Raw genomic sequence first — 25,608 nt, 5'->3', positions numbered from 1 at the left:
CTACCATCACAGGAAGGTGCTTGTCATTTCTTGCCATTTCAAAAGCCATGTTTCCTGCAGGCTTTGCCTGTAAATGAATTTAATCTTTGTACGCCTGAAAAGTAAAGCTGCTTATATGGCTGGGGCCTGCCAGAGCACTAGGAGGAACAGGGCCAGGGGGGGATGAGGACAGGAGGAGGGGGGTTAGTGTGGGAGAAATGAAACCCTACGGTGGATCAGGCCTCATCACATCCCTGTCCTGACTCCTCTGGACATATGGACACCCTGAGGTCTCAGGGGAAGGGGGTTGGGAGCACTTGACTTCTGTAGCTGCTGCCACCTTCCCTCTGCACTGGAGGGTTCTTGAAGGCTGTGTCACTCCATGCTCCATCCCACCCATTCCACCCAGACCTAAGCTGTGCGCACTGTCCCAGCACTCCCTATTTTTTCCTTCAAGAAATGGAGTTTTTGAAGAGAACTCAAGAGGATTCTCAGTCCCAAAACCTGGCCCCACACAGACCGAGAGCTCCCAACTCCAGCTTGCAAACCAGGCAGCCGGTAAAGCCAATGCTCCACATTGTTTAACGCTGACTTATTCTCCATTGGATGAAGACAACTGTTTTAAACCTGCTGAGCCCTGTGTGCCAGGTGCCACCTCCACCCAACACCCTTCAAGACAGCAGAAGCTCCATGGGGACACCTCCTTTGTGGACAGAGGTCCAGGACATTGGGGGTCCCAGACATTGGCAGCCCCATCTTTAGCCCCTTAGTCAAGCCAGGCAGGGAACAAGGTCCACAAGGTCCAGGGATCAGCCCCAAAATGCATCTCCAGATCTCCCCTCACCTGGTGCAAGCATCTCCAAGGGTGGAAGATAAAGCTTGGCATCACTTGGCAGCTTCACCACTGTCACAACCTCACCAGTTCTCACAGGCAGGATGGAGCCAAGAGATGCCTAGGCCGCTCATCCCAGCTATGTGGGGACTCTGAGCAGAGGTGGGGGGACCATCCTCACCTTGTACCCTGCCAGGGGATCCCAGGACCCCTGGGGCACTCTGTACCCCCCCAGGGCTGCATGCCACGGCAGCAGAGCCAGAGACAGGCGGGTAGCGAGGCAGGATGTGCCGCGTCCATATGGAATGGTTTTTTTATTACAGTTTTAATCTCACAGTCGGTAGCATTACATGAGAATAAAGCACTGGACAGGACTGGAAAAAAAGGCCTCTGGAGACAGCATGCAAACATTGCAACGAGTTTAAAGCAAAACAACCCCAAAAAAAGCGTCTCGTGGGGACGCGGCCGCGCTCTCCCAACCAGGCAGCGAGTCCAGCGTCTCCCCTTTAACCATCACTTCTGTCGTTGTGGTTTCCTTTTCGTGTGTCCGTTTCATTGGCTTATTTATTATTATTCTTTTATTAACCACCTTCTCTCTCCTTTTTTTCTTTTTTTTCTTCTTTTAATTACATTAAAAAATAAGATTCGTACTTTAGTAAAACACCCAGCACTCAGCTGAGCCCTGCTTGAAATAATAAAAAACAACAAAAAAACCCCAACAACATCCCCCCCAAACTGAGAAAACAAAAAAACCCACCCCAAAATAAAAAAAAAAGAGCCTGGGAGACCAAAATAACCCCAAAACCTGTCAAAAAAAAAAAAAAAAAAAAAAAAAAAAGACTGATTTGGAAGTTTGGAAGCGACCGGGAGAATTGGCGGGGGGTGGGGGGAGAATACCCCCGGAGCTCCCTTCCAGCTGCTCCTGGTGCCAGGGCTGGGCAGGAGGGCTGCCCACACCCTGGTTCCCCCCCAGCATGGGTCCCCTCTGGCTGCCGGGGTGGGTGAGCCCCCCCTCACAGGTAGAGCTCCTTCTCTTTGATATGCACTAGCTGTTCACGGAGCTGGTGGAAGGACGGCCGGTGGCTGGGGTCCAGGGTCCAGCACTTCTTCATCACCTCGTAGACAACGGCAGGACAGCCATCAGGAGCATCCATCTTATAGCCCTTCTCCACGCGGGGTACCACGTCCTTCAGGGGCTGGGGGTACAGGGGATGGGTTTCAGGATGCAGAGGTGTGGGATTCCCCTCCCCCGAAACAGGGGCTCAGGCCCCCCCAAAAATGAGCCCTGAGGGGAGGAGGATGGTCCTCACTTACGATTCTCGGATAAGGCACTCGCCCGAAGGAGTAGATTTCCCAGAGGAGGATCCCGAAGCTCCACACGTCTGACTTGGTGGAGAATTTCTGGGGGTGCAAAGAGAGAGGCCCCGTGAGCAGGCTCAGGCAGGGATAGAGTGCAACAGATCATCCCCACCCTCAGGACAGCTGTTTTTCAGGGGCGTCAGAGAGCAGAAATTGGGGCTCAAGCACCATCTCTGTGGGGAAAATTCAGGGCAGCCCGGGATGTGTTCCCTTCTTCCAGCCCAGGATCCCCCTCCATTCACCCACCTTTTCTCTAAGTGCTTCTGGCGCTGTCCACTTCACTGGCAGCTTCCCCGTGTCCTGCGTGGAGGAGGCTTCCTTGGTCAGCCCAAAATCGCTGACCTTTGCAATGTTGTCCTCTGAGACTAGGACATTCCTTGCTGCCAGGTCCCGGTGGACAAAGTTGTTGGCTTCCAGATACTCCATGGCCTCACAGACATCTCTGGTTGGGGTGAGAGGGACGAGGGAATTAGTGAGGTGGCCCCAAAATGCCAGTGGGTGCAGGTCACGGTGGTGGGCACAGCTAACCCGTGGTGCCTTGCTGTCATACTTACAAGGAGAACTTCAGTAAGCAGTCTGCACCGAGGACTGACCGCCCACGTGACCGCAGGTAGTCTACTAGGCTGCCCTGGAAGGATGGAGGGAGATCGTGCCAGCAGGGTCAGCATCCCACCCACCACACCCTCCCACATGGGGCAGGGCCCAGGGATGATGTCCCTCCCTCAGAGCCAGCAATGCCACCCCGGGTGGCCCCAGGGAGATGTCACCCAAGCTAGGATGACCCAGCCCAAGGGGGACAAAGAGGGCAGAGCCGGAGGGTGGGTGCCCGGGCTGGGGGTCTCACCTTGGCCATGTACTCAGTGACGATGTAAAGGCCGCTCTTCTCCTCCACGATCACGCCCAGGAGCTGCACCAGGTTGCTGTGTCGGAGCTGCCTGCGCAGCACAGGAGGGCTCAGGGAAGGGTTTTGGGGAGAAGAGGGGGTTCCCATGGTCCCTGCAGGGCATCAGGAACAACCCACCTCTACTCATACAGACAGAGGTGCCCCCTCCCTTGCGTTGTTCCCCCTGGTAACACTCACGTCATCACGGATGCCTCTGCCAGAAAGGCTTGCGCTGTGGCATCATTTTTAATGCACTTCACGGCAACTTTGTTCCCCCGGTAATCCCCCAGCATCACATCTGTGGGCCAGGAAAGATGGGCATGGGAGGCACTGGGAAGCACCCCAGCTTCCCAGCTCCCCACCATCACCCTGGGGTGGCTGCAGAGGAGTCCCCCCTGCTTCAGGCCACCACGGTATTGGGGATACAGGGCTCACCTCCGAATTCCCCTTTGCCAATGATCTGTAGCAGCTTGAGGTCCTTCATGTTGAGGGCCCAGCCGCCTACACAGGGGAGAAAGGAGAGTGAGAGGGTGCTGGGGGGAGGCCTCAGGAGCCAGGGAAGGGGCACGGCCACTCACTGCGGGAGAACTCGTCCTGCGCTGCCACCGTCCCCTCCATGACCTTCGGTTTGATGAGGCGGGTGCAGAGCCCATCCGCATCCGTGGTGTAATGCTGCGGGGGGGGGGAGATGCGGGTGAGAGGCAGACCTGTCACAGGGGTGTCATGGCCATAGATGATGGGCAGTGGTGCATGGGTGACACCCTGGGTGGGTGGGGTCCCCACCAAGGCGATGCCAGGCTCTGGGATCCCACCAGGTGGCAGCACAATGCCACGGATGGGACCAGTGGGGGTTTGGGGAGGGGTCCTCCTCCTCTTCCCTGTGTCCCCTGCACATCCTGCCTTGCCCATCCAGCCACTTTGTCCATCCTGCCCTCTTTCCCCCCACTTTGCCCCAGAGGCCTGTCCCCAACAGCCCCAACCCATGGGGTTGGCAGAGAAGGCCCCACCATCTCCTGGGCTCCAGACCTACATCCCCCCTCAACCTCAAACCTATAGTCACCAGGCTGGGGACAGGAGCACTGGCAGCTCCCATTGGCAGGTGAGACCTCACCTCCACCAACTGCATGAGGTTTTCAAAGTAGACCTCCTCGTCGATGCTCAGCTTGCTGGAGGAGTAAATGATGCGGTAGTGCTCCACCTTCCCCTCACAGCTGACACAAAGGGTGTAGTCCCCAGGGTAGTTGGTGCTCTCCCGCACCAGGAAAAGCCCTGTCTCAGGTGGGTACAGCAGCCGCTCTGCCTGCTCCCGTGTGATCTTCCCATGAAACCACCTGCAACGGGGCATGTAGGACAGGTCAACGACCAGGGGTGTGCTGGCTAGACCCCCATGGGGCTGTGTCTGGGGGGAATGGCAATGTGGAGCAGCCTTCATTCCTGCCTGCATAGGGCCAGCTTGCCCCTGCTCCTCCTTGCTGCCCCCATTCACCCCACATTACAGCTCCTTCCATGGCGTCCTGCTCTCCTCCTTCTCGTCCCTAACCCAGGACTCAGCCCCTTGGCACATCCTTGAGGGCATCAAACCCATCTATCCATCCATCTGCGTGCCTATCTCCTCCCTCTCCTGTACAGACCCCATTCCAATCCCACTTCTTTCTCCCAGCAGCCTTTATAACCACAGCTCTGGGTAAAAGACCCATTTTGAAATGCAATCCAGACATCCCTCATCTTCCCAGCTCTGCAGGCAGCTCCAAAGCTGCTCAGAGCTTTCCCCAGCAGCAGGAGGTCCCACATCAATGCTGCTGGAAAAGCCCAAGCCCCTGTCCCTTCTGCCTTTCAACTAAGCCCTGCGAGGGATGTTGCTGCTGCTGGGACATGGGGTCACCCAGATCTTTGGTTTGAAACAGTGGGGTGCTCCAGACCAAGCCAGCTCTGCCCAAATTCACCTCAGCAGAGCCCCAGCGGATACTCACGGCATGAGGCTGAGCTTGATCCCAGCTTTCACTCCTTCCCGCTTCTGCACGTAGTTAGCAGGGATGATGCCCTCCCGGCCCACCTTGTTCTTTGCCTTGTACCAGTTGGGATCCTGCGGGGACAGTAAATATGTCATGATGAGCCTGTGGCCCTTGGTGATAGCAGCATCCCACCAAAGGAGCCCAGGGAGGGGGGTGTCAGCACCACCCCTCCTTTCCCAGCCAGCTGCCAGCACGACCCCAAGAACCCTGGCACCTCTTGCCTGGCTGCAGGCAGGATGGGGTGGGCAAGGAACAGCTGCGAAGGTCAGGATCAGTGCTGGGGCCAGCAAACCCTGATGGTGTTGGCCCCATGGAGGTTACTGTGATCCCCCTCCCAGGCTTCTGGGCATCCCGGCATCCCCCAACCCACAGCCTCTCTTTCTTCCCCGGCACCAAGCACAGCATCGCTCCCTGATTGTGTGCCTCTCCTCTCCTTCTTCCTTATCCCAGGAGGCACTTGAGAGGCTTACATTTCGGAGAAACCTTAACTAACGAGGCTGTGAATTAATTAACCGACTGCATGGCCTGATTCCTGCCCTGCTGGCTCTGTGGGACTTCCAATGGATCCAGGAGATCCCACTGGCACAGCAAATACTGTGTAGTGGGATGCAGGGATGCTCCTGACATCCCATGGAAATCCTGGGAGGGGGGAAGCAGTAGCAGCAGCCCAGGGGATCTGTGGGGAGGTGATGGCCTTACCTTCGTGACAGCGACAATGGTAAGGACGTCTCCTTTGCTGAAGGGCAGGTCCTGCTCAGCGGTACCATGGAAGTTGTATTTGGCGATACATTCTGTACCAGATGGCCAAACGGCCTGGCCAGAGAGAGGCGGATGGTGTCAGAGCCTGACTGGGCACATCTCCCACTCCTGGCCCCCTCCAACCCACAGGGACCCTCCCCATGGGCACACAGGCTCCCACCCCTCTGATGCAAACCCAAATGGGTTTCACTTAAACCAGAAGCAATTTGGGGGATTTTGGGCAGCCCTGGGAGCGCAGACGATGATTTTCAACTGGGACGGCGACAGGGATTGAGGGGGACACATAAAACCACAGGTCCCCATGGTGCTGGGCATCTGCAGGGGCACAGGGGGATGGGGACAAGTGTCCCTATGCCCCTTCTGAGTCCTGGGGCCATCTCTGAAGCAGATGGAGAGGCTGGAGAGCCTGCTCCATCCCTGCCTCTCCTCCCTGCCCGGTGCTTACCTGCATCCCTGACATCTTCTCAGGAGGCTGCAGGGCAGAAATCTCACAGGGGTGACACGTCACTTGGTACCATGAGACCTGCGAGGGGAAAGGACAACTGAGAACCGGGCACAGTGGGGAGGGCTGTGTAAGGGCGATGCACAGGGAGCAACAACCCCTGTGAGGGATGCTCCCTGAGCTATGAAAGCATCTCTTCTGCTGCCAAGGGAGACAGGTCTTGTCCGAGGCACCACTTCCAAAATGTCCCCAAACCGATGCCAAAACCCATCTGTGGGAGCCCTGGGTCCACTCAGCCTCCCTGCACCCGGGAACTGGACCAGCATGGAACTGCTGGCCTGGATTAAAAGATATTTGCACAGATTCTGCCGCATGGCCACTGTAGCATCTGCGTCAATGGAGCGAGGAAAAATATGGTACTATATGAGGGCAGAGATGCCCAGAGATGGGAAGGGAGCAGAAACAACATCCAGAAGCAGCTGGAGCCCTTTCCTCAGACTGGGGTGGTTACTACATGGTGGCAGCCAGCTGGAAACCAGTGGCAAGAGAAGCTTCAATCCTCTGCCCGGCACATGTATGACTGCCTTTGCCTTGCAAAATTCCCCCAGCCTCATCCTGCAGAGCCTCCTTCCACCCACCTCTGGAGTATGCCAGCAAGGCGGTTCACAGTCCCTGCAGCACCAAGGGGGAAACTGAGGCACAGGGTGGCGAGGGGATCAGGTCGTCAAGGAGCAGCTCCCCCAAGACCCAGGCTCACACCTTGGCGAGCATCCCAGTCCCTTCCCTGGCTGCAGCAGGGGCTGCGCAGCTGGAGCCCCCCTCTCCCACAGCGCCTGATGACCCATGTGTGGAAACAGCCAGCCCTGGGAGCTTCCCAGGCACGGGATCCAAAAGAAATAAAATAAAACTATTTCCTGCAGGATAAAACCCATCAGCACTCTGGGACACAGGAGCTCCTGCTGGCTCCTAAGTCCCAGGGGGATGCACAGACCGGGGGTGACATGCTCCCCCACAGCAGCACCCTGAGGCCCTGGGCTGGGGCGCATTCTGCCCCAGCGCGTGGGAGGGGAACAAATCCAGCTTTATTCTTGCTGCTTTGACCCCTGGGAAGAGATGAAGTCACCAGCCCCAGCATCAAACCCGGCTTTCTTGGGCTGGGGCGCTGGGGTCGCACCGGGCTGGGGGCACAGAGAGGGATGCGTGGGATGCAGGCAGGGCAGCCCTGCCTGCGCACCCCAAAAACCACCCAGACATTTATTAATTCATCGTATTGATTCGGCGCCATCAGCGGCCACTGCTCGCAGCCCTGCTGTCAGCAGCTCAAAATATTTTGGGAAGGAGGAACTGAAACAAGGGGCAAGGCCAGCAGAGACGGGAGGAGGAAGAAGATAAGGGGCAGAACCACAGGGAGGAAGAGACTGGGTGCAAACGCAGCCCCATTTCCACCACAGCCATGCCTGGACCCCTCCAGAGAAGGTGTCACACTGCCTCTACCTCTACCTCCTTCACCTTGCCCCAGAGCGGGGTTCATTTATTTTTGGTATCAGAGAGGAGAAACGGAGGCTCAGATGCTCACCCTAAGGACAGCGTCTGGGGACCTGAAGCCAAGCACCAGGGTTTTCAGTGAAGCCCACCACTGCAGCATCCAGGCCCCATGTGTCCGGTTAGTTTTCTCCTCAGCCAGCCCTGGGGCTGTTGATGAAGGAAAGCCTCTTGAGACAGCACCCAAACCCAACTTGATGGCATCCATGAGCCTGGGGATGCTGCCACAGAGGTGGCCGGGACCCTAGGGAAGGCAGTGCTGGATGATGCTGGATTGGAGAGCATCAGCCCGGAACACAGCCCCCTGAAACGTCCCTGGCTCAAACTCCCTTTGTTTTCAAGCTGATTCTTGGTTAAATCCTGAATTTACACCTGGCGTGGAACAAAAATTTCAAAGGGTCTGGATACCTCCAGTCCAAATGCAGCCCAAGAAAAATAGGGAATAAACTACAGCCCTCCATCAGCCCCTAGAGAGATTCAGCTAAAATCTGGAAGGAGATAGTTTAAGAGAAAGTGCCCCCGTGTCCCTGCAGAGGGAATTTCCCACTGCTGGGGTTTTCAGCCCTGTTCCCCATCCAGCACCCTGTGGGGATGCTGAGCAGAAGCTGGCCCCGGGTGCTGCTCAAGGAGCCGCCCACCCCCAAAGTGCTGAGTCAGCACTTCCCAGCGGCTGGGCACTCCGGCACTGCTATTTTAAAATACCCAAAGGAGAAGAAGCAGCAGGAAAGAGGTTTCATCCAAGATGTGATCCCAGCTGGAAACTCCTGGCTGATCTTTGCCTGCTGGAGCTGGGTCAGCATGCCAGGGAGCATCACCTGGAGGGGATGCCCAAGGGTCCATCCCCAGACTGCAACCCTTCCGGCGGCTGGAAAAGTAATTTTCCACCCTACGTGAGACCTGGATCTTTCCAGTCCCGAAGGCCAGTTGTTTGGGCTTTCAGCTCACGATTGTCACCAGCATTTATATTTTATAAATGCAGAGAGGATACAAAATTTATAACCTGCCTTCAGGCTTTTGAGCCTTTATAAAGATTATTTTTTTTCTCCTCTTTTAAAGAGAAAACTGTCCCAGCAAACCCTGCCAAGAGGAACAAACTCCAGCCGGTCCCAGCATTTTTACCTTCCCAGACTGTGGACATTCATGGCATCAGATGGTGGCATTGTTATAAATATAGCACAAGAAATTTGCTTATCAGTTTTACAGGGGGAGGCGGTTAACAGCACCAGGAACTGCCCTTTGCAGAGCCCCTGATGTCCCCTTTGATATTTTGGCACAGACCTGCTTCCTCCCGTGGGTGACTTTTAAGCAGCAGCCTCATTTTTTTCAATCGTTACTTAATTTCTGCCTCAAAGTCGTGGCTTTCCAAAGAGGGGGAAACCACACGCCCCTGAGAGCACTGAGCTCCCGTGCCACTGCCAACTGGCCCCCCGAAGGCGCCGCTGCCTTCGGTGGCCTCATGTGACAGACAGTGGTTCCTGCTGAGCACGTCACCCGCCGTCACCCAGGCCAGCCCCAGCCTCGTGCCTGTGTTCGCTTCCGCCTTCTGGGCTCATCCCTATGGGATGCCGGGCTGGGAGAAGGATGCGGTGATGCCGGTGCAGATCCAGAGCCTAAAGGTAGCATCCCCTGCCTTTCCCACCAGAGAGCTCCAGGAAAAACACTGGCAGAGGTGCTTCCCCAAGGAGGATGTGTAGCAGCAGAAGTCAGCTTGGAAAAAAAAAATTAAAAAAACAGCCGGGGAGCAGCCCAAGCAACTCGGTGGAGCTGAGTGCCAGGTTTGGCTATTTTCAGCCTTGCCAGGTGAGGGTTTTTCTCCCCATGGAAACTCCCCATCACCAATGAGGGGCTCAGGAAAGAAGCCAGGGCACGCAGAGGAACCCACCAGCTTTTTCTCCACTGAAAAACACCTCCATTTCTTCCCCACCCTCTGTCTGAGCATCCTTTGAGCCACTCTGCCCAGGCACCCTGGTGAGGAACCTCACCCTGATGCTGCACTCTGAGAAGGGCCGGGGTACATGCTGGTCCCCACCACCTCCCTCCCATCCCTGGTCCTGGATTTCCCTATGGGAAGCCCAGCTCAGCAGCCAAAAGCCAGGGAAGATGGGCAGGGCAGGTACAGCAGATACCTTTGCCAACAGATGATCCAAAGGGCACCAGGGAAACGAGCCGGTGGAAAACTTTCCTCTCATTAATCACCAGCATTTCCTCCTTCTGCCAAAATCATGCTGTGCCAAACCCACAGGCAGGCTGGGACTAGTACCTCGGGGGAATTTGGGACCCCCAGACCAAAGACCGCCAGCATCATGGAATGGGCTGGGGGAAAGATGCTGCATTTCTGTTTCAAACCCAATTAACCAGAGGGAAATGGGGAGTGGACCCTGCTCAGCACCAGCTAAGGATGACTCTATTTTAAATAAAGTTTAGTTGTAGATGGTAGGAAAGCTTCTTTCCCATGGGAAATAGGAGGGAACCATCTGCATCCACCATCTCACCCTCTCCGTAACGTCTCCCAGTGCTCAACAACCTGAGTTTCTTTAAACTTCAAAAAAAAAAAACCAAACCAACCCAAACTCAGACAACATCCTCGCACTCTCCAAAAGATCTTATCGCCTGTTATTACAAGTAACACCTACGATTGCTATAATCGAAAGAAAAAACGTTACTCCTTTATCTCATCGGCAAGCTGGCTGCACTCGCAAGGAGGGTTTTGCTGCTGCTCCCCCGACCCAGCCTCAACTGAATGCTCTGCTGGGGGAAAGGGGGGGGTCTTCCTTTTTTTTTTTTTTCTTCTTCTTTTAAAAAGAAAAAGAGAAGATGTTGCTGTTCAGACCGCAGAAGGTGCCTGATGGATAGTCAGAGGCAGATAGAGGCCTGGAGAGATGCTCCCAGCCTCCCCATCATGGCGGGGTTTTCCTGGTCCTCCTCTTACCTACAAAAAACTTCATCAAAAGGGTGATTTTCTCCCTTCGTTACCCTACAAATGGCCCCAGCATCCCCTCCCCAGGTCCCGAGGGTGTCAGGACGTCCCTCGGGACGGGCACGTGGTGCAGAGGGGAGCGGCTGCTAGTAAAGCCGCCCTGGCGCAGGCTTGGGGCACGCCGGGATGCGGTTGAAAGGTTTTTTTGCAAACACCCACCCAAAGCTGAAAAGGCTGTGGGGAGGCAGCGGTCGCAGGGTGAAGTGCACCCCAAACTCCTTGGGTTCATGGGGATGGCATCCTGGGGGGCTTATTCCAGTGCTGCTTCCCACCATGGAGCTTTGCTTCATCACCACCAGCCCGCCAATGCTCATTGATGGATGGGGACCTCCAGGGATGCTCCCAAAGCCACGCTTCCACAGAGCTCTCCGCCTGCTTGCTGCCTTGCCAGGATCAGGACAGGCTCCTGCATGGGGCTGGTGGGAACAAACCCCACAGGAGTGGGGGGGGTAAAAGCCTCTCTGTCTTGGGAGGAAGGTGGCCATCCCCCTCCTCCTGCTCCCCAGCCTTCACACCTTTGATTTTAACGGGTTTTTTACTTTTTTTTTTTTTCCACAAGATTGCACGGCCCCTTTCGCTCTCAATAAACCTACAACAGCCACGACTATAAATAACCTGTCACTGCCTTATTGACCAAAAAAAAAAAAAAAAAAAAAAAGAAAAAAGTCGCTGCCAACACCTTTCGACACCCGGACCCCGCTCCCTCCTTCCGCCCTGACTGCTCTCAAAAACCCCGCCAGCAGCTCAGGGTTTGGCCTCACGGTACCAAACCGGCCTTTGTATCAGATGGGGATGGAGCAGCAGGGAGCCGTGGCAGCCGCTTTGCCGGGTAGCGGACTTGGGGGTGAGGCGACAGCCCCCCCTCACCCCAGGAAGAGGGGATGCTGTTGGGGTCCCACGCTTTCCCCATCGCTGGGGCTGGCAGGATGCGGCCCCCGGATCCCCGGGCTGGGGTATGACGGGGTCCCTGGGGACAGTCGCTGAGCGGGAGCAGAAGCGGCCCGTGATGGGGCCACCCGACGGGTCGAGCGGCGTGGGGGCGGCTGTACCCCCAACCCGCATCCCGCCGCATCCCCCCGCCCGCCCCGCAGGCCCCATTGTCTGGGCTCCGCCGCCGCTCCCGGCCCCGCTCCCCCCCGCGGGGAGGCGCGCCCCCAAACACGGTGGGATGCGGGGTGGGGGGAGCGGGGCAGCACCCCATGGTGTCTCTCCTCCCGGCAGCCGGGGGTCCCCGGCGGGGCGCGGGGAGCGGTACTCACCTCCCTCCGGGCAGGGGGCTCAGCCCGCCGCCGGCTGCTCCATGCGGCGCTGCCGGGGGCCTCCGGGCTCGGCTGGGCCGGCGGGGGGGGCACGGGGGGGGCGGAAGGGGCGGAGGAAGCCGGAGCCTCCGGAGGAGCCGCCGCCGCCGCCGCCGCCGCCGCCCGGCGGGGCCGAGCCCGGTGCGGCGGGAAGCCGGTGCGGCGGGGTTCGGGGGTGGGGTGAAAGGGCGGTGGCGGGTGCACGCGGGGCGAGCGGCGCGTCCGCCGCCCACCTCGGGCCGGGCGAGGGGCGCGGGGTCCGCCCGGGGCGGCGGGGCCTGCTGGAAGGAAGCGGAGCCCGGAATCGGAGCGGCCGGAGCAGCGCGCCTGCGCCGGCTCGCCTGGGCTCGGCTCGGCGCGGCTCGGCGCGGGGCCGGGCCGCCACCTGCCGGGGGCCGCCGTACCGCCACCGGGACCGGGACCGGGACCGCCACCGGGACCGGGACCCGCGCCGAGCCGCGCTGCCCGCCCGCAGCCACGGCCCTGGGCCTCTGCGTGGGCCGGGGGTGCCTCGGGTGGGTGCGCGCGTGGGCACGTACGCGTAGTACTAGAATCGTGCTAGAATAACGCTAAAATCGTACTAAAATAGTATTAAAATGCTAATAAAACTAATAATAATAAAAAAATAAATAATAATAAAACAATAATAAAATGCTAAAATAGCTAATTTTAAAAATAACAAAATAATACCAAAATAAGACTATAACATAATGATATAATATAGTATTACATAGGATAGCATAATATAACGTAATATGACACAATATAAAATAACAGTATCACATAACAATATAACACAGTATAGCATAATATAACACAATATAATGTAATATAGCAACATAATAATATAACAGAATATAATGTAACAACAAACTATAACAACATAACACAATATAACATAATATAACATAACAATGTAATGTCTAGATGACCTTTAAGCTCCCTTCCAACCCAAACCAGTCTATGGTTCTATAGCACCAACAGCAATAATAATGCTGCTGGTGACGAGGATGGTGGGGGTGAGGGTGGTGGGGTCCGGCCGCAGGAAGGCATGTGGAGAGCATGGGTAGCCCTGGGTTGGGCACCTCACCGCCATCTCCCTCCCTGGCTGGCCGTGGCATCTCCGGGAGGCCGCAGGGTGCTGGAGGGTCAGCAGCGCCCCACTGCAGGCAGCTGCCTGTGCCCTGGGTTCTGCTGCCTGCCAGAAAATGTCACTTTGGTGCTGGGGTCTGCTCCAGCGAGTGAGTGGGGTGGCAGAGAGGAAGCAGGATTTGGGTGCCCCGGCACGTTTTCTTATCTCCTGCCATGCTGGTCCCTTGGGATGGTCCGGTATCTGCTCCAGCCCCAGTGCATCCATCCCCTGGGGAAGGGTGCAGGCTCATGGGGCAGTGGGTCTGATGAGGAACAGAGGCCCACCACTTTCCACCGAGAGGCCCTGCTCACCGCGGGCTGCTGGAACACTCTAGTGTGATGGTGCCTCGCCAACACCAATGTGATTGTCACTTCCTGACCCCAGCACTGCCGCAGCCATGTACGGCAAAGCAGGAAGCCCAGGCACCGGCCTCCCTCTGCTTTTTAGCTACCCCTTGCTTCTTCCCACACTTCAGCATCCCCCTGCCGAGGCATGGGTAACCAAAAACCGGCCCTGGGGTAGAACGATGCCAGCAGCTCCACTGGCCCAAGGAGGCTCTGAAGGATGTCAATGCGTGGGAAGAGATTGCGGCTGACTTCCCTACATTGAGTGCGATACCCCCAAGGATGTTGAGGGGGGCCAGGAACCCTTCCCACCCGCCTCCACCCCTCTTCTGCTAGCTAAGGGACTTTGAGAGCTCAAAAAACAAGCCTGAGCCCTGGCCCTGCATGGCTGCGAGGGGAGGATGCTCTCCCCGGGATGAGGGGACTGGGAGGAAGCGATGGAGATGTCTGTGAAGGGGACAAGGGGACTGTAGGGGATGGGGAAAGTCAGGGGACAGAGCCAGGGAGATCCCAGTGGCCAAGGGAGCAGGTTGCAAAGCCCGGCTTATTTTTAGGGAGCACATCCTTGCTCCTACAGTACGTGGGAAAGAGCCTGGGACCCACTGCTGAAGTCGGGCACCCCAGGGCCTTCGCTGCCCCAAGCTTCCCCTGGGTCCTGGTAGGTTCGTTCAGCATTGGGAAGGTGGGGAACAGGCTCATCCTTGCACAGCCCCTGAAAAGAGTGGTCCTGGGAGGAAATGAAACCAGCTCATGCATCTGTTTGCACCAGAAATGCACCCACAGATGCAAGTGCAAACCTACCCACGCACACATCAGTGCACCCACCCGGGCTTGCACATGCATCAACACACCTGTGCATGCTCATGAGCACAGATGGGTGTGTAAACATGTGTGCATAGTGTGTGCATGCATGTGCCAACACCTGGTTGCACACCCAACATGCACAAACCCAACATCACTTCCCAGGGTGAAGACGCAGCCCACCAGGTGGCCTGCAGCTCAGGGCCAGAGTGCTGCCTGCTCCTGCCTGCCCTCTTCCTGCCAGGTCTCATCCACTGGGACAGACACAGCCCTGCTGGCTGTCCCCCCCACCCCCCTGCTGCGCAGGTCCCCACCCGGTGGGCAGTACACAGGGGTGACACAGCCACGGGGACCAGAGACCATGGAGAAAGGGGGGTTGAGACTCTGGTTTTTCCCTCCAGGTGTTCCCAACAGCAGGTGGGAATTTTGAGCTGATTTTTAACTTAATAGTAACTAGAAGTCCAGAAAGGCCCTTCCTTGCACTGCCAGATCCAGGAGCCCCTCCTCCCTGGGGCTGGGAAGCACTATGGGGCTGGTGGGTCTCAGATGAAAAGACCAGGCATGAACCCAGCTTGGTGGGGAATCATGCCCAGTCCCAGGCTTTCCCATTCCATCAGACTTAGGAATAGAGAAATACCCCAGGAAATGCACAGACATGAGTGCTCAGAGCTGCTGTCGGCATTTTTTTCTCACCCCCAAAGCCCCAAGACCATCAGCATCCCCAGGGATGGCTGGAAGGGTCACACAGGTAATGATGGCTGAGGCTGGGCCATGCAAGAGACCCGGAGGGGAAATCTTCTGGGTGCAGCTTGCTGCAATGTCCCGGCCAGGACTTTTTCCTAGGAAGGGTCTTGGCTTGAGGGTGGGTGATCCCCTGGCTGGAAGGGACGGATGAATTTGGCCACGCCAGGAGACGTGGGTGGCCTTCTTGCCTTGCACCAGGAGAGGGGGCCCTTTAGCTGGTGGGAAACAGCAGGGAAAGGGAAAATGATAGAAAGGGGGGAAAAAAAAAGCAACAGAGCATGTTGTGGCCAAGGAGGAGCTGAGAATAAGTTCCCAACCAGGCGACATTCCTTTGCTTAAGAGAGCAAAGTATGGGCGATTTGCCTCTTCTCTGCAACCCTGGCTGGTTTAGTCCCTGCCGGGCAGCAGGTTTGTTGCCTCCGAGGGATCCAGGCAGCGCAGGCTGCATGAGAAGTGGTGGGCAGGGAAAGGGGAGGATTGCTGCCATGGATGTACTAGACAGGGGAGAATCCACAGGCGGTGGCTGGGAACACCAGAAGAAAGCTGGCGTAAAAGCTTCCAGCTCATTTGACCCTGGAGAATTCACCTTCGAGCTGAAAAAAACCCTGAAGGGAACCGGGTTTGGCTGGTTCTGCAGCTCCCAGAGCTAGTGTGATGGGGGACATGGGATGCTCTGCAGGGGGGTTGGTCCCCTATAGATCCCCCTCCCCAAATGGGCTTCCCCAAAAAAACTCCGAGCAGTGATAAAACCCCTTGTTCCTCTCTGCTCAGCAACAAAAGGCACTCGTGGAGCCCATGAAGGGGGGGGGGAAAAATGCTTTGGAAATACCAAAGTGAATTAGGATTCTACCCCCTCCCTCTGCAACAGTGCTAGCAGCTGGCCCTGGCTTTCGGGGGGCTTCTCCTCCCCCGTGCCAGCCCCAAAAACCCTCTTGGGTGAAGAGGGCAGCCTCATTTCAAAGCCTCTCCTGGAGAACCCTCGGTTCCAGGATGGTTTTAATTAAAGCCAAAAGGGAGCAGGTTGGGGTTGCCGTCTCTCATCTCTTGGTTTTCACCTCTAGCGTGGGATCAGGCTGGACTCCCCACTCTGCCTGTGTCCGCCCCTCCCCGGCGTGGGGTGGGGTTAACACCAGTCCTGCTTTACCTACCCTGATGGGGTTCAGGGAGCTGATTTTAGGGGCACGAGACTGGAGTGGTCAACTGGGACCCCTTACTATGGGGCCAATTAGTAAAGGGCCTATGGGGGGGAGATGAGAGCCCATCCACCTGTGTGACCCCCCCAGATATACCCTTGCTCTGTGGTAGCTGGTGCCCTGCGCCAACTTTGGGCACATAGAGGTGGCTGCCAGCCCCGGATGCATCCTGGCTGTCCAGCCTGTCTCCTGCTGCTGAGGCTGGGTTTGAGGAGCACCCCAAATTCCACAGGCTTTTGGCTCATGCTGCCAGTGCTTGTGTGACCTGGTGACTCCCAGCTCTGTGGAGATGTGTCTCCAGGGCTGCTCCCCATCTCTCCCTTTTTTTCCTGCCCCTCATGGAGAATCATGCCCATGGCCATACCAGGGTGGGGGGACAGCCAGGTGTGAGGCCATTCCCAGGAGCCCGGAGCTTTCTTCTGTCAGTGCTTTGTGTGCAGGGAGCAGTTATCTCTGCATCTCTGTTGTTCCTTTCTTAAACCAGGGACAAACTCCATCCTTACCCGCTTTCATGTTCTCTGATGAACAGGTAACTCGTACCTCTGATGACATGGGGCACTTGATCAGCCCACACATTGTCTGCTTTCCAGAGAGAAGATGGAGGTGAAGGGTGGGAGGAGGAAGAAAGATTCGTACTAATTTGGGAGCCCTCACAAAATAGGGGCAGAGCCACTTAGCAAGTTTCACATGGCCAGCTTGTGGCCAGCTATGTCATCTCAAGCTCTTCTCCATGCACAGGTCTAGCTGGGGTTGAGCAGAGGATCAGCATCTTCTTCAACCCACCGCAGAAGGAAACTTCACCAGAGGAAGGTCCCACCAGCTCCAGCACCCCAGAAGCTGCCCAGTCTTAAAGGCTGAGCAGAGGTTTTCTCCCCCAAAAGGCAGAAACCAGCCATTATCCCCACTGTGAAGCAGCTGCTCCTGGGGTTCAGGGCATGGGGGAGCCCAGCTTTCTCCCAGAAGCAGAACTGCAAGGAGAAGGGTGATGTTTGGCGTTTTCCTTCTCCATGGGAAGGAGCTCCCAAGGTCTGACGTGCAACGGGGCAAGCGGGATGCTAGGGCAAAGCCCACCATGCTTAGAGGATCAGCTGCTACCAGCTCAGAGGGAGGTGTTCCCAAAACCACTGGCAGAAAGAAAGCATGCATGGCTCAGAAATACAGAGTTTAAGGTGCAATTTAGAGCTTTATTTTAAGCTCTAGGCACCAGGAGATTATATTTTTGATGTCCAGGGACTGTCACCATTGTTGGGGACAAGAAGCACAAGGGAGACACCCAAGAGTTAATCCCCTTAAGGAGACGATTCCCAATAACAGATCTCATGGGAGAATAAACAAACAGCCAAAGGAAAGAAGTTAGAAATACAGGATGTGCTTTTAACACGAAGGGTCATTAAGTGTTGGAGCAATTCCCCTTTTCCTTCCATCTGAGAGGAAGAGCCACAAGAGGCTCCTCTAGCCCGTTTTGGGGCTGGGTGCAGGTTTTCCTGGTGAGGAGATGCCACCACCCTGAATGCTAGCACCAGGCAGGTGTCTCAGCTTGACGGCTAAGTTGTGCAGCTTCCTGAACCTTTCCTGGCAGGAATGAGCTATCTGGGAGCGTCCACCACTTTGAAAGCAGAGCCGGAGCCCAGCTACCATGGCTGGTCTGCTGATTCATTTTAAAACTAACAATAAAAGCATTTGGCCATGGGGTGATAAAAGCTCCCCTGACTTATCACCGCCCCAGTTCCAGTCACGACCTCATGGCACTTGCAAGCTACCCAGGGAGTAATTGGAGGGCTTAACTGAGGAAGATTAAGTGAAAGACAAAGATAGGGAGCTGGAGCCCCTTACCTACTGTGAGCAATTGGGGCTTTCATTACAATAGTCAGGAGGCAATGGGGAAGAGGAGGAGGTGAAGAGCTCCTGCACCCCTGAAAGGGAGCAGGGTGCCCTGTCCCTTCCTCGCAGAGGGTCCCTGGGTGAAGGGAGTGGATCTGGGGGTGCAGCTCCGCTCCAGAGCAAAGAGCAGTGCAGAGCTGGGGTACCTTGTTTAATGCTTGGGCCATGCTCACCGCTCTCCTCCCTGTGTGCTGGTGGCTGCCAAGACACCAGGCAGAGAAAATATCTGGTAAAGGAGTCTGCTCAGCTTTCATGTCCAACCGTATTTTCCAGGAGCAGGCAGAGCACCTGGACTCGGGATCAGGGTGGCATCCCCAGCAAGAAAAGTGGGACCTCACCTGGGGTCACTAGACTGTTGAATGGGCCAGGATGTCCAAGGAGATGTGTGCATGCAGGGACATCAGACCAAGGTATCAGGGGGTCCTCCTGCCTGTGCAAGCTGCCCAGAAAGGTCTTCCACAGCTGCATGGGAAGTCTCCATTGGCATCAGGGGGAGGGAGAGATGCCAAATGAAGTTGCAGCTTTGTAAAGTGGGGCATTTTGCCTCGACACCATGAAGAGAAGGGCTGCGTGGGGAAGGATAACCGCCTACTTATTTCTCTCCCCTTGAGCCTCTTCCCTTCCCCTTCTCCATCCTGACACTGGGGTGACTTTTTCACCCAGGTCTCTGGTCTTCAGCCTGTACCCAATGGAGTCTGGCAGCAGTGTCCCCAGGGGAGGTAATCATCCCATGATAAATATATCTTGGGCAGACCTTCCACCAACAAGGGGCTGTTTCACCTTAGTAATGTTAATATTAATCTGCTTATCTGCCCCAGGGCTATAAAGCACTCCTCTCCAAAGAGAAAAAAAATTCCTACTGTTCTTTCTTTATATCTGCCCTTGCTTATTGTGGCCTTATCAGCAAACACAGCCAGCCTTCAGGGCAAGAGAGTCACGCAATGGCTCCAGCAAACAGGGCCTCTGGTCCTATGCCAGCATCAGCATCGCATGTTCCCACTGCAGCTGGAGTCACCGGACCAAGTCCATGAGAGGTTCTCCACCCCACAGGGGTGACGTGCCATGCTGCTGCTGAGTCCCTGTCAGTCTTGGTGCCCTTCTGAATCACCAGGTTAGGCACTGAGACACCCAGATCCACATCCAGGATGATCCCACCTTCCCCTTCAGTGGATGAATGCCAGCTTTGGGATGTCCTTTGTGGAAAGGTGGTTCATGACTATTGCCTTGACCTATGGCTCTTGTGACTGGTAGGGGAGATGTTATTTGGCTGATGGACCTCATGAGTTGTCCTAAACCATCCTTCCACTTTTCCTCCAAGGCCTCTGATAGCTTGCAACTCAAACCACGGTTTGGACCTTCCGGTCCTCACCCTTGCTTTTCCTGCAATATTGGGATTGTGACATTGAGTGGTGAAGACAAAGCCAGTGTGACATGGAGTGAGGCTACTCGGTCTGGTTCAGTGAATTCAGGTGGGTCTGAGACTGTGTCATCTCAATGATTCATCACAAATTGGTGACCAGGCAGGACCTGGACATACAGAGTTACTCCTTTTTATTCAGGCTTGTTTAGCAGGTCTGAACACCTCCCTGCTCTAGCTGGAATCTCCCTGAAATCTTGGGCAATCGGCTTCCCTATTTTCTTCCCCAACACACTCTTTCATTTCTGTCTCTTCTTGGAAGTTTTTGTGCAATGCATGATGAATGATTGGTATTTGGACCTGAAAGGAGCTCTCATTGGTCAGGGTCTGGGGCTATGGTTGAGCAGATGCTACCCATGGGAACAGATTCAAGAGTGGTGCCTGTTGCACTGGATGGTTATACCTGTATCGTTGCTTGCCAGGTACTGGGTTGGCTAATATGTCTTTGCGTGCAAGTTGAAGAGGAGACATCTGGCTCTGCTGGCATGGGTTGACTGGCAGCCAATGTAAACTCTTGGGTTTCAGCTGGAGAAAGTCCTGTTCTCCTTCTCTGCTCCGTTGTGAAAACACCCTTGCTCCAGCCCAGAATACCAGCAGCTTGACTTTCTCAATAGCAAGGGAGAGCCTCTTGGGTTTAGTAGACCTTCTCACCCCAGGTGGACTGCAGAACTCGTGCCGGGTGCACAGTGGGACTGGCAGCCATCGCAGTCATGGTAAGACACAAACCCTTCACAGCCATCACTGGCCCAGCACAGAAACATCTGGTGACTACAGCGATGAGAGGAGCCTTCAGGGCCAGCAGGGACTGTGGCTAATGAGGCTTAAGGTGGCTGAAGTGCTCCAACACACTGGTCCCTCCAGGGAGGCGTTCCTCCAGCTTGGTTCATTTGAAGGATCCCTGTCATTTTTCTGAAGAAAGTAATCTGAGCAGCAGGAAAACCCCTGGTGCAAGGTCGCCTGATAGATTCTCAAAGAGGCACTAAAGTCCTTTGAGCTTCTCTATGGACAAAGATAAACCTCTCCTGAATGGGATCTTAGCGTGACATGACAAGTCAGCTAGCCAATTAAAAACACAGTGTAGAAACAAGGGAGCAGGTGCTTAGAGGACCCGGAGAAGTATTAGTGCTTTTCCAAGATTTCCAAGGGCTTTTTTTCCCTGCAGACACAACTACAGTGAAGGTAAGTTTCAAACACTGAAAATTTGTCCTCTGATTAGTCTGGTAATTGTGATACTGGCTGGACTCAATAACATCATCCTCATCTCCACCCAAGATTTGGCCATCATTTCAGCCAAGCTCTTAAACATCAATGGAGGCTGTGGGAATATGGCATGGGTTGGCTGTCCTTCAGCTATCAAAGAGCAATTCCAAAAGAATATAGCCTAATGGTATTCAGACCATGTGGTTTTGGGTACATTCTCTTTCCCTCTAGCCAAAGACAGTTCACACACCCCATAAATGTGCTTTGTGGTTCTAACACTAGATGTGATGGAATATCCAATGTTTGATGGAGTATCCAACACTAGAAATGCTGGAAAATTAAAAAGGCAAGAAATGCTACAAAGTGAACAAGGCTTCATTTATTATATCATCCCATAAAGTTGTACCAGACCGAGCTTTGCTACAAGTACACCCAGATCTTAGCCTCCTGGTGATGTCTGGGCAATGGATAAGCCCACTGCTCTAGTTGGTGCTCTTCATGGGGGAACGTTGTTTGGCCTGGAAGTGCTCACATCTTTTGTGCTTCAAGGTCAGTCCATAGAGTGGGGTCATGTCTACCTTCTTGCCATTGCAGACACTGAATTCCAGCTGCTGGAGCAAGGTGGACAGGAAAAGGAAGACCTGCCACCTGGCAATGGGTTCTCCAATGCACTTCCTTTTCCCCAGGCCAAAAAGCAGCACCTTCTCCCCATCCACTTTGTTCACTTCGGTCCCTTCAGCATTGAGGAAACGCTCTGGGTCGAAGGTCAGTGGATCCTTCCAAAGTTTCCTGGAGGGGAAAACATCAGATACTGAGATGATGTCTCCTAGCCATGGGTGTAAGAGGACACTGGAAGGTGGTAGCTCAGAGGGATCAGGGGCAGCTGTCCGTAAAAATATCCCTGAATTTAGTAGATACCTCACCTTTTCCTTTTTCTTTTAAAGCAGGCTCACCCCATGTCTGCACAGGAATATAACTGTGCAGGAAGTGGCCTGCATGTTAGTGCAGAGTGCAGGAGGCTTTCTGCCTCTGAAGGTACTTACTCATCATGATTCACTTGCCACTGATTGACAAACACGCAGCGGTCCTTTGGGATGTAGTAGCCGTTCAGCACCGTGTCCCTGGTTGTGCTGGAGATAGAAATGACTGTGAGTTTGCGAAGCAAAAAGGCTCTTCTGCATCCTCAGGGGACTATTAGTTTGCTCCTGATACTGCTGAAATAAGGATGCATCCCAAAGATGGCTTTATGAGGGGCAGTTGCATTGTCCGTGAGCTGGATTGGGCAACCCCTACCTGAGCTGGGTGGAGTATCTTCAGTGAAGTCAGCAGAAGGCAAGGATTGCTCTTTGGGAGCTCTCACATTGCCCTGCACAAGAGCTGTGAGCACCCCGTGTCCATGATGAAGCCATCATTCTACAAGTCAATAATAATCTCTCTGCCTCTCACCACATTGCTGCCAGCGTGGCTGTAACAAGATGTCTCAAGCCCACCTTGTCCCTCCACCTCCTCTGCAACTTCAGCACTTGCCTGTGTGGGATGGTGAAGGGAAGGAAGGAGGAGTGCCTGAATATCTCCAGGATAAACGCTTCTGTGTAGGGCAGCGTGCCCCGGTCCGACAGCCTCGGTCTCCTCTCCTGGCCTATGGTCTGGTCTGTGGGAAGTCAAGAGGAGGGAGTAGGCTGGGGTCAGCTCTCTCCAGAGAAGTTCTGGCCCTGGAGGAAGCAGGTTCATGGACTCACCTAGTTCTTCCTGGATCCTCTTCTGGATGTTGGGGTATGTCACGAGATACATGAGGCTCCAGGACAAGGCAGTTGCCACAGTGTCAAAGCCTGGTCAAAGCAGAAAACACATAGAAGAGGTATGCACAACACGCAGAGCACATGCTTTGGCTTGCTGCCTAAGCATCACATGGAGCAGTCGTGGATGGCTAAGGAGGCAGAGGACATCTTGGGCACACTGTAAGACTTGGGTTTCTATCCTGTTGGAGAAAACTTTGCTAAAATATTCTGCTCTCATTCACCCTGATTCACCCTTGGGTTATGTTAGGTTTGTGTAACTTCTCTGGAATCGGGGGAGTTTCCACAGAGTAACTCAAAGATGAATCAGTCAATAGACATTTCCCTCAACCAGGAAAAGACACCCTGGCTTGTGAAGCTTGACTGAGGTATAAGCTGTGCCCTTTCCTTTTCCCTGAAGCCTCTTTCCAGAGCCAAGGTCCCATGCTGGTTTCTAGGTGTGTCCCTGAAATGTCGAGGAAGACCAGTGAGCCAGAGAACAAGTGCTTAAACCCAGACTGGCTGCCTGATTTTGGACAAAGATGGGTCAGACAGAGCTATAAGACTAGGAGCCTGAGAAAATCTGCAGTTGCTGAGGGACTGCTGGATAAAGATACCTGCTCCAAAGAGGTCATTCACAAGATTGACGATCTTCTCCTTAGGGATCTGCATGGCAGTATTTGCTTCCACTTTTTTTTCCAGGCACTGCTCAATGAGAGAGTCAGTAATGTCTCGGATGTTGTTCTGAGGGGAAAAGAAGACAAGTCATGGCAGCAGAACCAGCGGGGGAATGGGTGTTACTGAGCAACAGCCTGATGCTGGGGGAGCCCAGGGTCATATGAGCTCTGGAGAACATCGTCTTTCAGCCCCTATGGTACCTACTGCTTTTGCAACCTATGAAACAAGGGAATGTGGAGAAGGAGGGCTGTGGAGAAGGAGGACTGCAGTACTGGATTGCACATGGAAAGACTACGGGTGAGTGAGACTACAGCTGGACTTGCTAAATGCAGCAATACCTGCAAGCACATAAATGTCCATTGACACTTGCTGCAAGAAGAAAACCAACTTGCTAATAGAGAGAGGCAGGGAGTGGGGACGCATCTCTGGTGCAGGTGAGGGTCCTGCAAGCTCTTACCTTGTCATAGGTCCTGTAGTGCTCCTTGACAATCTTCTGTAGGAAATGGAGGAATCGCTTGTTGAAATCTTTAAATAAACTCATGGTGCGGCTGGGAAGACACCGGAGCAGAGGGATGAAGTCAGCAGGATTGCCAGAAGCAGCCACTTCCCCAAACTGGTCACTTACATTCACTATATCGAGCAGCTCTTGGTCGTTGTGGTCATAGCGCTTGCCAAAGCACATGGCACAGATGACATTGGCCACAGAGACCACTATGTACCGGTAAGGGTCAAAGCTTTTCCCCTCATCCATCAGCTGCAGGAACTTGATGACCAGGTAGTCAGCCTCCTTGGAGACATGCTCCTCCAGGAGGCAGGTAGAAGAGGAGGTGGGGCTGGGGGCAACAGAGAAGGTCTTCAGGGCGTTCTGGGCCAGCTTCCTGCGGGCTTTCCACACCTCCCCTGAGTCAGGGCTGAAGGCCAGGCTCTGACCATCTGAAATGTATTGGAAGCTGTGGAGGTCAGGGCGCCCCATGAAGTCTTCTCCTTGCTTCACCAATGCTTGCCTGATGGTGTCCAACCCACTCAGCACCAGGACGGGCCGGGTGCCAATCCTGACCTCCATCACATCCCCATACTTCTGGCTCAGCCTGGTCAGGGCCAGATGCGTGTCCTTCCTCAGCTCCAGCACGTTGCCGAGGATGGGGTAGCCTCTTGGTCCTGGGGGGCTCTTCAGCCCCTTGGGCACGTGCTGCTGCGGGGACTGGATGAGCAGGAAGACCAGGCAGAAGACAGCAGCTGCGAGGAGGACCTCGGTGGCTGAAACAATACCTTGGCTTTCCACCAGAGACATTGCAGCCTTCATTGCTGCTGGCATGCAGAAACCCTAAAAGAGTTAACCAGAAGTGTGGCAAAGAGACAGGATTAGCAAGAGGTTGAGACCCGCAGATATTCCAGGTAGTAAGAAAGGGCACTGAGTGCCCTTAAACAGTTCAGGGTGATGGAGCAGCAGTTTGGGGCTTGCAAGGCACAAAAGTTGGAGACCTATAAAGACTCCAAACACACCCATCACTTAAGAAGAACCTCAGCCTCCCTGAAGCCCCTGATGGCACCCCTTCCCCTGCCAAATACCCCAGCACCCACTGGTACAGCCATGGCTCCTGCCCAGGCAAGAGTGTCTGCAACAAGGCACAGAAAACTGCAACTCAGAAAAAACGCAGGGAGGCAGGAGGAGAGGAACAACAACTCCTCAGTGAAGCTGTCACAATGTCCACCAAATCTGTGAGGATATATAGCCAGGAGGCTGGATCTGCTGGGTGGCCACCAGTGTGTAGGGGCATGGGGAGCGGCAATGCCGTGGGGCTCCCCTGCAGGAACGCATGGCTCACTGAGTGGGCAGGGGAGGGAGGGGAGAGCCTGGTGCATGAATTTCTCCTTCAGACCCAAATATGACCTTTCTGGTCATATACCCATGTTCAAAAACACACACACACACACACAGAGACACACACACACACCCCCCCCTACCTGCAGATCCTTGTGATAGACAGGGCTGGTTTTATGCCTGTGGCTACTAGCAAAGATAGGCAGAGGGTGTCTGGCAGCTGCCTGCCCCGGGGAGCAGAGGGGATCCTCTTCTGCCACCTGGACCTTCTTCTCCTCCCACCTGGGAGAACACAGCTTTATATGTGCTCCCCTCATTGCACAGCCAGGTGCTTATCTCTTGGGGGGTCACGGCATGAAAGCCCCAGGGAATAGCTACCCATTAACAAATGGGGTTGAGCCTGGCTGGAGCCAGCCCAAGAAGCCAGGGAAGTTATTTTCTCAGCTCAGACAGGCTCTGGGGGATGAATGGTGACTTCTCCTGCCCAGGGCACACGCCTGCCCTAGAGCCCTGGTCTGGGAGGCAGAAGGCGGTCCCA

General features: G+C 55.0%; 2 protein-coding genes across 2 annotated transcripts; both read right to left on the bottom strand.

Annotated features, from left to right (window-relative positions):
• Nucleotides 1–1,099: 1,099 nt before the first annotated feature.
• CSK (C-terminal Src kinase) lies at nucleotides 1,100–12,417 on the bottom strand. Its single transcript, XM_075099877.1, has 13 exons — nucleotides 12,045–12,417; nucleotides 6,270–6,347; nucleotides 5,765–5,878; nucleotides 5,024–5,136; nucleotides 4,165–4,384; nucleotides 3,632–3,725; nucleotides 3,489–3,554; nucleotides 3,252–3,351; nucleotides 3,015–3,105; nucleotides 2,725–2,798; nucleotides 2,417–2,612; nucleotides 2,126–2,212; nucleotides 1,100–2,007 (listed from the first exon to the last, which is right to left on the bottom strand). The coding sequence occupies exons 2-13, from the start codon at nucleotides 6,282–6,284 to the stop codon at nucleotides 1,825–1,827; spliced, it is 1,353 nt and encodes a 450-aa protein (XP_074955978.1). The 5' UTR covers nucleotides 6,285–6,347; nucleotides 12,045–12,417; the 3' UTR covers nucleotides 1,100–1,824.
• An 8,742-nt stretch (nucleotides 12,418–21,159) lies between these two features.
• LOC142060161 (cytochrome P450 1A5-like) lies at nucleotides 21,160–25,402 on the bottom strand. The gene is made up of 7 exons (XM_075099875.1): nucleotides 25,214–25,402; nucleotides 23,706–24,572; nucleotides 23,188–23,314; nucleotides 22,535–22,624; nucleotides 22,323–22,446; nucleotides 21,839–21,925; nucleotides 21,160–21,584 (listed from the first exon to the last, which is right to left on the bottom strand). Exons 1-7 carry the CDS (start codon nucleotides 25,385–25,387, stop codon nucleotides 21,278–21,280), a joined length of 1,776 nt encoding a protein of 591 aa, XP_074955976.1. The 5' UTR covers nucleotides 25,388–25,402; the 3' UTR covers nucleotides 21,160–21,277.
• Nucleotides 25,403–25,608: the final 206 nt, after the last annotated feature.

Source organism: Phalacrocorax aristotelis, chromosome 7 (genome assembly GCF_949628215.1).
Source record: "Phalacrocorax aristotelis chromosome 7, bGulAri2.1, whole genome shotgun sequence".
NCBI classification, from domain to species: Eukaryota; Metazoa; Chordata; class Aves; order Suliformes; family Phalacrocoracidae; genus Phalacrocorax; species Phalacrocorax aristotelis.
The sequence above is the reverse complement of the archived record's forward strand: the minus strand, read 5'-3'. Positions and strand labels throughout refer to the sequence as shown.

Bases quoted from the DNA above. Each gene is read 5' to 3' on its own strand.
- CSK (XM_075099877.1), bottom strand. The intron at 3,555-3,631 runs GTGAGTGGCCGT...TCCCCTGTGTAG, and splicing joins GCAGGACGAGTTCTCCCGCA to GCGGCTGGGCCCTCAACATG. The intron at 2,213-2,416 runs GTGGGTGAATGG...TTGCACCCCCAG, and splicing joins CAGAAGCACTTAGAGAAAAG to AAATTCTCCACCAAGTCAGA.
- LOC142060161 (XM_075099875.1), bottom strand. From the start codon at position 25,387: ATGAGGGGAGCACATATAAAGCTGTGTTCTCCCAGGTGGGAGGAGAAG. The intron at 23,315-23,705 runs GTAAGAGCTTGC...TTTTCCCCTCAG, and splicing joins ACTACAGGACCTATGACAAG to AACAACATCCGAGACATTAC. The intron at 21,585-21,838 runs GTAAGTACCTTC...TTTCCCCTCCAG, and splicing joins TGGCAAGTGAATCATGATGA to GAAACTTTGGAAGGATCCAC.